This window comes from Theropithecus gelada, chromosome 13, assembly GCF_003255815.1.
Source record: "Theropithecus gelada isolate Dixy chromosome 13, Tgel_1.0, whole genome shotgun sequence".
NCBI classification, from domain to species: Eukaryota; Metazoa; Chordata; class Mammalia; order Primates; family Cercopithecidae; genus Theropithecus; species Theropithecus gelada.
Window position 1 is genome coordinate 30,577,734 of NC_037681.1, and position 10,318 is coordinate 30,588,051.

General features: G+C 47.9%; 1 protein-coding gene across 2 annotated transcripts; it reads left to right on the top strand.

Moving 5' to 3' along the window:
- Positions 1 to 2,324: 2,324 nt before the first annotated feature.
- On the top strand, positions 2,325 to 9,827 carry RRM2 (ribonucleotide reductase regulatory subunit M2). Of its 2 annotated transcripts, XM_025355041.1 has the most exons (10): positions 2,325 to 2,871; positions 2,956 to 3,030; positions 3,359 to 3,502; positions 3,709 to 3,825; positions 4,699 to 4,832; positions 6,916 to 7,010; positions 7,128 to 7,261; positions 8,876 to 8,980; positions 9,068 to 9,181; positions 9,261 to 9,827. In XM_025355041.1, the coding sequence occupies exons 1-10, from the start codon at positions 2,773 to 2,775 to the stop codon at positions 9,411 to 9,413; spliced, it is 1,170 nt and encodes a 389-aa protein (XP_025210826.1). In that variant the 5' UTR covers positions 2,325 to 2,772; the 3' UTR covers positions 9,414 to 9,827. The 2 variants fall into 2 exon arrangements, with proteins under 2 accessions (XP_025210826.1, XP_025210825.1); XM_025355040.1 differs by having other exon boundaries at positions 2,325 to 3,030.
- Positions 9,828 to 10,318: the final 491 nt, after the last annotated feature.

The window sequence follows — 10,318 nt, forward strand, 5'->3', positions numbered from 1 at the left end:
CTGGGCAACAGAGCGAGACCCTGTCTCAAAACAAAAAAAACCCAAAAAGCTAAAAACAAACAAACAAACAAAAACCAGCCTCACATGATCCAGGTGCCCAGAGGCTGTGGGTGCTGCAGCCGTAATTATTATTATGACCACCTTTGGCACGGCGTCTGGTACACAGTGAGTGCTGAGCTCCCCGGGCCGCGGTTTTTCCACCCTAATGGTGGACAGGTAGGAACAGCCTTTTGGAAGTCGCGCTAACCTTGGCCAGGGACCTGCAAACCTGTCCGGGCTGGGGGCGTGTGAGCGGGAGAGCGCGCAGCGGAAACGGGGCGGGGCACCTGAGGCTGGGAATACAGCGGAGCCTTCCGGGGAACGGGGCGGGGCCCCCCGTGCAGACCAATGGTGTAGTAGATGCAGATGTCAAAACGCGCGCTCAAGTGGCTCCCGCCAGGAATCCCGGGGCTTAGGGAGGCGGAGGGAGGATCGCTTGAGGCCAGGAGTTTGAGATCAGCCTGGGCAAACAAGCGAGACCCTTGTCTGTTCACTTAAATAAAACCAAAAAAACGAGCACCGAGGGAAAAAGGAGTAAATCCCGGCGCTAGCAGCAGCCCGTCGCCTGCGGCGGCGGCGGGCGCCCTCCCGGGAGTGGCTGCTTTGCCCGACCCCCCAGAGGCGGAACCTTCCGCATTGCCGCGTGGCCGTGGGCGCCGCCACCTCCGCAGCGGGGCAAAGATGCCGGACCTGGAGGGAGGAGGGCCACGCCGAGATGACTCAGGTTCAGCGCGGGAGGGGAGGATGGCGACTTCACCTGGCCTCTAACACGTACGCATCTTTCCGCGCCTTCTACAATGGCTATGTTAATTACGTGGCCAGGAACTAAACTGTAAGTGAAGCCACCTCTGGCTATTTCAGTTACAGTGAGTTTAACAGGAGCAAAAAAGCACGTGGCGCCGTAGGGCAACCAAAACCAGGGCTTTAGACGTTGATTATGGGAAATTGAAATCTGAGTTGAGTATTACACCAAGAAATTATAATTTTGTTAGATAATAGCTTTATCAGCCATAAAGTAATCAATAAAAATACCAATTTCCTGGAGATGGATGCTTTAGTGTGTTTGGGGGTGAAACTGGCAATGAATGGCAAGTTGCTTTAAACAAATCATGCTACACCAAAGTTTTGGTTGTGGCTTTGTGTAAGGAATGTGATGGTCACTTATCCCTGCAACACGAGAATACTTTGAATACAAGTCCGTAGTACTTTTAAGAAATGAGAGAAACAGACCTAGATGGGGAGGGTATCTGTCCAACCCCACCCTCTATAAAGTATCTAGAAAAGGCTTTGTAAAAAGTCCCGAGTCTCTCAATAACAGCCCTGAGTGCAGCTGTTGAAGCTTTCTCAGGTTAATGATTTCTTCTTGGATCTTAAAGTTTCTTTCTCTTCCTTTATTTTTGGCATTTTGCCGTTGCAGGGCCTGGCAAATCAGAAAGCCACATAGACAATTAAATGAAAGCTGTTGCTAAGTTGCAGTCTCTACCTCAGTGGAGTTTTCAAACTCCTCTTCAGCATATTTGATGCCCAATGAGTAGTACATTAAATCCTAGTTCTAAAATCATTCTCTGAACTTTCTCCCAGGAATTTTTGCTCAGTTTGCAATTAAAACAAGTTTTTTTTTTTTCTTTTTTTTAATGGGGGCGGGGTCTCACTATGTTGCCAAGGCTGGTCTCCAGCTCTTGGCCTCAAACAATCCTCCTGCCTCGGCCTCCCAAAGTGCTGGGACTACAGGCGTGAGCCACCGCGCCCAGCCACAGTTTGCAATAATTAAAGCAAGGGTGACAATAGGGGACAGGGCTCTGACAGGAGACAGGATTTCTGTGGAAAATTGCACCAAGGGCCTTCTCTCCGTGTCCTGGAGTTTGAAGGTTTACGAAGGACTGCACATTTTACATGAGTCATCTCAACGAATGCTCTCCTCACCACATTAACACCCCACGCGGTGACGAGTCCCATTTTACTCAGGGGGACGCCGAATCTGTAAGAAGCCTGGTCGCATGTCCCAGTCACAGCAAAACGAGCCGCGGGGCTCAGCAGCCCTAACTTTTAGGCTGTAGGGTCCTCGCCGACCACCCCGCCCAAATGTCAGGGCTTGGGGCCCTTGCACCCCCACCCCAGGGACACAGATCGAAAGGGTCGCAGCAACGCCTCCCCCGACCCAGGAGCGTCTTCCAGGCCTTTGCACCAACCTCGTTGGCAAAGTCCCCTGCCCTGCCGCGGCGCGGCTGGGAGGAGGCGCTTTCGGGAAGCGCGCCCGCGGGCTCCAATCGCTGCGCCTCACGTAATCCCAAACGGTTCCCAGGCGAACCGGGGCCCGCGCGCGCCAACGCCGCCGAGACCCTCAGGGACTGCGGTCCTGGTCCCGTGGGACCTGTGGAGGCCCGGGCGGCGGCGCCCCCGACCCAGCCAGCGGACGGAGCGGGGGGGGGAACCGGGAGGTCCCGGGGGGCGTCCACGGGGGTGTCCCCGGTGGTCCCCGGAAGGCGCCGGCGGAGCCTCCCGCGCTGCGCTTGAAAATCGCGCGCTGTCCCGCGGCCAGCCTGGGTGGGGTCAAGGTGCAGCCAATGGAAGGGTCGGGGGCACGGCACAGCCAATGGGAAGGGCCGGGGCGCCAAAGCGAATGGGAAGGGCCGGCACGGGAGATTTAAAGGCTGCTGGACCGAGGGGTCGCCCGTGCTTCGCGTCCCAGCCATCCTGTTCTGGCCTGTCGCTGTACTTCGCTGCGCCGCCACTATGCTCTCCGTCCGCATCCCGCTCGCGCCCATCACGAACCCGCAGCAGCTGCAGCTCTCGCCGCTGAAGGGGCTAAGCCTGGTCGACAAGGAGAACACGGTGAGCGCGCGGGGAGGGTGCTGCGGGCCGGGGAGGGAGGCAGGGAAGCGAAGCCGCCCCCCACTCACACACGTCTCCCTGCAGCCGCCAGCCCTGAGCGGGGCCCGCGTCCTGGCCAGCAAGACCGCGAGGAGGATCTTCCAGGAGCCCGCGGAGCCGGTGAGTGACGGGCGTAGGGCAGAGGGGCCAGGGGCGGCCTTGGGCGTCTTGGCGCCAAAACCGCATTGTCTCCTCAGCTGTTCACACTCCCGCGCCGGTTCCTTTCCCGCCTAGGCGGCCCCTCCCCAGGGCGACCTCCCGTGCCCCTCGGCCCATTTCCCGGTTTGGGCGTGCGCTCCTCTGCTGCGACCCACGGAGTGCGACGGGACAGCCACGTTTTCACATCGGGTCCCATGAAATTGCCGCCCATGGAACGGACTTGGTGAGAAAAACATTAGTTTCATATGGTTCGCCCCGTACTTGAATGTTTTATTTTCTTCCCCAACAGAAAACTAAAGCGGCTGCCCCCGGCGTGGAGGATGAACCGCTGCTGAGAGAAAACCCCCGCCGCTTTGTCATCTTCCCCATCGAGTACCACGATATCTGGCAGATGTATAAGAAGGCGGAGGCTTCCTTCTGGACCGCCGAGGAGGTAATCGGAGGACCCCAAAAGACCCCTGCAGGGGGGACCGTGACACCTCAGACATAAATGCACTTGGAGGTTCCCGTTGGCAAGGGGGGCTAACTGTGGGGCACAGTTAGTGGTGCCAGCACACTTAAAGTTTCAGAGTGCTCAGTGTGAGTCCTGCAAGCTTCGCTGTCTTCCTTTCATGCTAAAATTGTGACTCCGAACCTCAGGTGGACCTGTCCAAGGACATTCAGCACTGGGAATCCCTGAAGCCCGAGGAGAGATATTTTATATCCCATGTTCTGGCTTTCTTTGCAGCAAGCGATGGCATAGTGAATGAAAACTTGGTGAGTTTCTCAAATATCTTTCGTTCATTTGACATTGACGATCTGAGGTCGAACTAGTTCGCTCTCCTTGTCTTGTACGTTTTTCCATTTTTCCATGCTGAGTGTCTCTGTGTCTGTAAGCTGGGTTTTATATTACATGGCATTTCCTGTTTTGTAACACTTTGCAGTTCTTTCTTATGGTATTTTCCTGACTCTAGAGAAGATGAGACAATATTAAGTGGTAGCAATAGGAGGACTCCTTGTGGCCACCATATCTGCTCCCTCCTTTTTTTTTTTTTTTTTTTTTGAGACAGTCTCACTCTGGCCCAGGCTGGAGTGCAGTGGTGCGATCTTGGGTCGCTGCAACCTCTGCCTCCTGGGTTCAAGCAATTCTCCTCCCTCAGCCTCATGAGTAGCTGGGATTACAGACCTGCGCCACCTGCCGGCTAATTTCTGTATTTTTAGTAGAGACAGGGTTTCACCATGTTGGCCAGGCTGGTCTCGAACTGATGACCTCAGGTGATCTGCCCACCTTGGCCTCCCAAAGTGCTGGGATTACAGGCATGAGCCACCACGCCCGGCTCTGCTCCCTCCTTTTTGGGGCTTTGCTGTTTTAATCATAATTTGGTTGTATCTCTTATTGGGAATGGATCTTTCTTGATAAATCAGGAAATCATTGAGTGCTCACAGAAGTCTTATTTTATATGTATCTATTTCCTGATCTGTAAGTTGAGTATATGATATAAAATATCACAGAACTGTGACGAATTGGATGAAATATATATAGAAATAAACCTTATAAATGGTACAAAGAGTGCGATGCTACCAGTGTCTGTTGAGCGTTGCTGCTGTTAGTTTTTTCTCAAGCTTAACTTTGATGTGTTTTGCCACTAGGTGGAGCGATTTAGCCAAGAAGTTCAGATTACAGAAGCCCGCTGTTTCTATGGCTTCCAAATTGCCATGGAAAACATACATTCTGAAATGTATAGTCTTCTTATTGACACTTACATAAAAGATCCCAAAGAAAGGTGAGTATTCAAGTGGTATGCCAAGATTTTTAGGACTCATTAATTGTTGATTTATTACAAATTTTTACTTCATGTAGGGATAAAAATGACTCCAGAATGACTAAGCAGTCAGTCATAGACATTCCCAGCACCCGTGGTCATATCTGCTCTTAGCAAGGGGCCTAAATTCACTTTATTATTCACTTAGAGTTGTGAAGGTACTCCGCTTTTAGAGTTGGATGTCTACCAATCTAAAGCCTTCTTTTGAAAAAATTCCGGCCGGGCGCGGTGGCTCAAGCCTGTAATCCCAGCAATTTGGGAGGCCGAGACGGGCGGATCACGAGGTCAGGAGATCGAGACTATCCTGGCTAACACAGTGAAACCCCGTCTCTACTAAAAAATACAAAAAAAACTTAGCCGGGCGAGGTGGCAGGCGCCTGTAGTCCCAGCTACTCGGGAGGCTGAGGCAGGAGAATGGCGTGAACCCGGGAGGCGGAGCTTGCAGTGAGCTGAGATCTGGCCACTGCACTCCAGCCTGGGTGACAGAGCGAGACTCCGTCTCAAAAAAAAAAAAAAAAAAAAAAAAAAATTCCTAGATGTTGGGTAAGACAAACTAAAACCTATGTCTGACCATCTTTGCTTGTTTGGTAAATATGTTGAAAGGCTAGAATGTGGGGCTGCGGTGGGATGAAGGACAGGGCGGACTTGTCTCCTAAGGAAGCTGCAGTACGGTACAGGCAAATAAGACTTAGCAGGAGTTACACAAGGCAGTGGCAGCAGTGAACCCTGAGACTGATTTAGGCATGCAGCAGTTTGGCTGAATAAAGGTAGCTTAAGGTCTGTTTTGTTTTGGAGATTGGAGGTGGGAGATTAGAAATGGGCTGTTGGAGTAGTCTAGATACAAAGGTCAGCTTTAGGGACTGGAACCCTATGTGGAGTGGAAGTAGTGAAGCTGCAACCTAAAGTAGCTATTGTAGACTTTGAAGTACATGAAGAGGAAAAGTGGTAACTTGAAAGGACTGAGGAAACTGATTGTGGGTGAAGAGATTTGAACATGTTTATAGGTGGAAATTGAGAAAAGAGGACAAAGATTAGGGATATGATTGGTGCAAATGACCAAAAGGGGAATGGTTGGGATCAAGATGGTCTGCTGGGGAAGCCTCAAAAGCAAGGGAGAGGCAGACCCAGGTCTCAAACAGGACAGTGAGATGGAAAGAATGAAAGGCAGCTGGGTGTGGTAGTGTGAGCTGGTAGGCCCAGCTACTTGGCAGGTTGAGACAGAAGGATGGCTTGAGCCCAGGAGTTTGGTTTTACCATGAGCTGTGATCATCTTGCTGCACTCTAGCCTGGGCGACAGAGTGAGACCCTCATCTCTTTAAAAAAAAAATAAATAAATAATGAAAGCTGCCCAATGTCTGTTGACCTTGGCTTCAGATTCAGAACACAAGGTCATCTGGGTAGGAACAGGCTGGGAAATCAGTAGCCTCTCACGGTGGGCACCAGAATAAAGGGAGTTAGAGGAGGGTGGTAAGGGAGACCCAGTTAACTGTAGTACCCATGGATTTGCTCTCCTAACCTGGGATCGACTGTGTAGCACAGAGTTCTAGTAGGAAGCATTCTTAGTTTATTGGTTTAATTATTTTATGATATAGATGGTGGCAACTGGGGCCAAATAATGCCCCCAATGATAGTCTGATAATAGCATTAGCAATTAGGATTTTATGGTTCTTCAAATTCAAATTTTATGATTCTTCAAATTGAACAATGATCTGGACTTGAAATAATTTTAAAGGCAACAAATATCCCTGCTGTACTGGACTATGTTTTACAGTTTGTAGACCCTGAAGCTCAATATGAACTACAGAATACCCAAACTTGTATTAATGTAAATCAAATGTTGAGATTTTTAAAAACACTGGAGGGAAGAACTGACCAGTAAAAATATAACATTTCGGTGTGAGTTCTTCCTTTAGGAAGAGGATTGTCAAATACTTGAATTTGGTCTTTGTCCCAGAGCTCTTATCTAGCAGTTGGTAATCAGGGGTCTTTACTGTAAGAGTAGTTTTTAGGTGCTTCAATTGCTGATGCTGTATGTGCCTACTAGGGAATTTCTCTTCAATGCCATTGAAACGATGCCTTGTGTCAAGAAGAAGGCAGATTGGGCCTTGCGCTGGATTGGGGACAAAGAGGCTACCTATGGTAAGGAGACCTTTGCCGCTACTTAAACCTGAGCTTCATTTTCCAAGTAATGATATTGGATTGTTGGCCCTTGAATACCAACTCACGAGAATCATTTTGGTGTTAACTCTTAAATAGGTGAACGTGTCGTAGCCTTTGCTGCAGTGGAAGGCATCTTCTTTTCCGGTTCTTTTGCATCGATATTCTGGCTCAAGAAACGAGGACTGATGCCTGGCCTCACATTTTCCAATGAACTTATCAGCAGAGATGAGGTGAGTCTAAATCAAATAATAGGGTGACCTAAACCCCAAACACAACTCGGGCATGCTCTTGTGTTCACTGATGGGGACCTGGGGTACTAGACGGCATATATCCACATTTAATGTGTGAGTTCAACCATACACATACTTGACAAAAGAAGGAAATACTTTAATTTACTGAAACTATTTTACTTGCATTCTCAATATATTGTAATACATTAGTACATATATATTGCCCCATAGGCTTTGAATGCATAAAACTACAAGTTCTTTGTTTTTTGAGGGGATGGAATCTTGCTCTGTTGCTCCAGGCTGGAGTGCAATGGCGTGATCTCGGCTCACTGCAACCTCTGCCTCCCAGGTTCAAGTGATTATCCCGCCTCAGCCTCCCATGTAGCTGGGATTGTAGGCGCCCGCCACCACACCCGGCTAGTTTTCGTAGTTTTGTAGAGACGGAGTTTCACCATGTTTGCCAGGCTCGGGTTGAACTGACCTCAGATGATCCGCCCGCCTCGGCCTCCCAGAGTGCTGGGGTTACAGGCATGAGCCACCATGCCCAGCCAAAACTACAAGTTATTGATGGGATTGGGATTTTAAGGGATGTTTTATTATTTTTGCCTGGTATTATATGTAATCCCCTTTTCCATAAAAATGTTCATAGTAAAGCCAGGCGTGGTGGCTTATGCCTGTAATCCCAGCACTTTGGGCAGCTGAGGCGGGTGGATCACGAGGTCAGGAGATGGAGACCATCCTGGCTAACCCTGTCTCTACTAAAAATACAAAAAATTAGCCGGGTGTGGTGGCATGTGCCTGTAGTCCCAGCTACTTGGGAGGCTAAGGTAGGAGAATCGCCTGAACCTGGGAGACGGAGGTTGCAGTGAGCCGAGATTGCACCACTGCACTCCAGCCTGGGTGACAGAACGAGACTCTGTCCCCCCAAAAAAATGTTCATAGTAGCCATTATGTTTTTTCTGTTTGATCTGGAAATTGCCCTTCAACTTCAATGTTAATAAGCATCTTGGTGAAATGAGTATACATTTTGGTCTAGTGTATGTCTTTGATTAAGTCACATTTGAAAAGCCAGGAGCATGAACTCCATCTTACTTGGAGCCCAGTAGGCAAATCAAACTTGGTTACCTTGTAGGAGGACCTTCCTTATCGGATTAGGAGGTAAGCTGTGAAGCTTGGTGTTTAATGCACTCACTTGCAAACTTGATTTGCTTGAAATTGCATACAAATTTCCTGAGCATCTAAAAACTAGCCTTATTACTGAGTTTTACCTTTCCTGCTGAAGTAGTGGCAAAATTAGCACTCATGGCTGTAGAAAGAACACTTTGAGTGAAGCTCTGACTCCTCCTTTGCCACCACACAGCAGAGCAAGAAATAGACCTTGCCTCTCTTCATCTAGGTGGCAGCTTTGAGGCCCTTGAATGGGACTGAGCTTGCCTTGATGACATGAGCAGAGAAGTCCGTAGTTGAAGTCATCTTCCCTTTGAGAGTTCAAGTGCTCTCAGTATGGCTGAGCATGTTGGATAAGGAGAATGCAGAAAAGGATAAAGTAATTTCATATTCCATGTTAGTGACAGAAGTCTTCTGGCTTTAGTGATCTTGAACTTTTTTTTCTAGGGTTTACACTGTGATTTTGCTTGCCTGATGTTCAAACACCTGGTACACAAACCATCAGAGGAGAGAGTAAGAGAAATAATTATCAATGCTGTTCGGATAGAACAGGTAAGTGGGTGATGAAATGGGTTACTCAGGCTTGCTAGAAAATGCCTGAGCTTTAGTTGTATTCAGAAGCTATATTTTGGTTCCTAGGAGTTCCTCACTGAGGCCTTGCCTGTGAAGCTAATTGGGATGAATTGCACTCTAATGAAGCAATACATTGAGTTTGTGGCAGACAGACTTATGCTGGAACTGGGTTTTAGCAAGGTAAAGTATTGTTTACATAGCCTTCTGCTTGTTTTGAAACTGGTGTTCTGTATTTATATCTTGATGTGAACCTTTTCAGGTTTTCAGAGTAGAGAACCCATTTGACTTTATGGAGAATATTTCACTGGAAGGAAAGACTAACTTCTTTGAGAAGAGAGTAGGCGAGTATCAGAGGATGGGAGTGATGTCAAGTCCAACAGAGAATTCTTTTACCTTGGATGCTGACTTCTAAATGAACTGAAGATATGCCCTTATTTTGCTGATTTTTTTTTCCATCTCATAAAGAAAATCAGCTGAAGTGTTACAACTAGCCACACCGTGAATTGTCCATAATGTTCATTAACAGCATCTTTAAAACTGTGTAGCTACCTCACAACCAGTCCTGTTTATTTATAGTGCTGGTAGTATCACCTTTTGCCAGCAGGCCTGGCTGGCTGTGACTTACCATAGCAGTGACAATGGCAGTCTTGGCTTTAAAGTGAGGGGTGACCCTTTAGTGAGCTTGGCACAGCAGGATTAAACAGTCTTTTAGCCAGCACAGGCAATTGAAAGATGCAGCCTCACTGCTTCAACGCACATTTTAATGTTTACTTAAATATAAAACTGGCACTTTACAAACAAATAAACATTGTTTGTACTCACAAGGTAATAATAGCTTGATTTATTTGGTTTCTACACCAAATACAAAGCATTCTGACCACTAATGGGAGCCAATTCACAGTTCACTAAGTGACTAAAGTAAGTTAAACTTGTGTAGACTAAGCATGTAATTTCTAAGTTTTATTTTAATGGATTGAAATACTCGTTAACCAACTTTAAAGTCAGTCCCGTGTATAGCTAGATATTAGTCTGTTGGTGCCAGATAGAAGACAGGTTGTGTTTTTATCCTGTGGCTTGGGTAGTGTCCTGGGATTCTCTGCGCCATCTGAGTAGTGTTGTGGGTTAAAGGAATCTCTCAGGACAAGGAGCTTCTTAAGTTAAATCATTAGAAATTTAGGCATGATCTGGGCCTTCATATGTGTAAGAAGCCATTTCATCTTATTTCTCACTGTATTTTCCTCAACTTCTAGTTGATAAAAAATTCTTGAAGAGTTTTCATATGTGGGATCTAAGGTAGTACTGTAAAATTTCAAGTCA

What these genes read in the sequence shown, in the direction of transcription:
- RRM2 (XM_025355040.1), top strand. Translation starts at nt 2,773, where the DNA reads ATGCTCTCCGTCCGCATCCCGCTCGCGCCCATCACGAACCCGCAGCAG. An exon ending in TCCAGGAGCCCGCGGAGCCG is followed by an intron (nt 3,031 to 3,358) that starts GTGAGTGACGGG and finishes CTTCCCCAACAG; the next exon opens with AAAACTAAAGCGGCTGCCCC. An exon ending in GCATAGTGAATGAAAACTTG is followed by an intron (nt 3,826 to 4,698) that starts GTGAGTTTCTCA and finishes TTTTGCCACTAG; the next exon opens with GTGGAGCGATTTAGCCAAGA.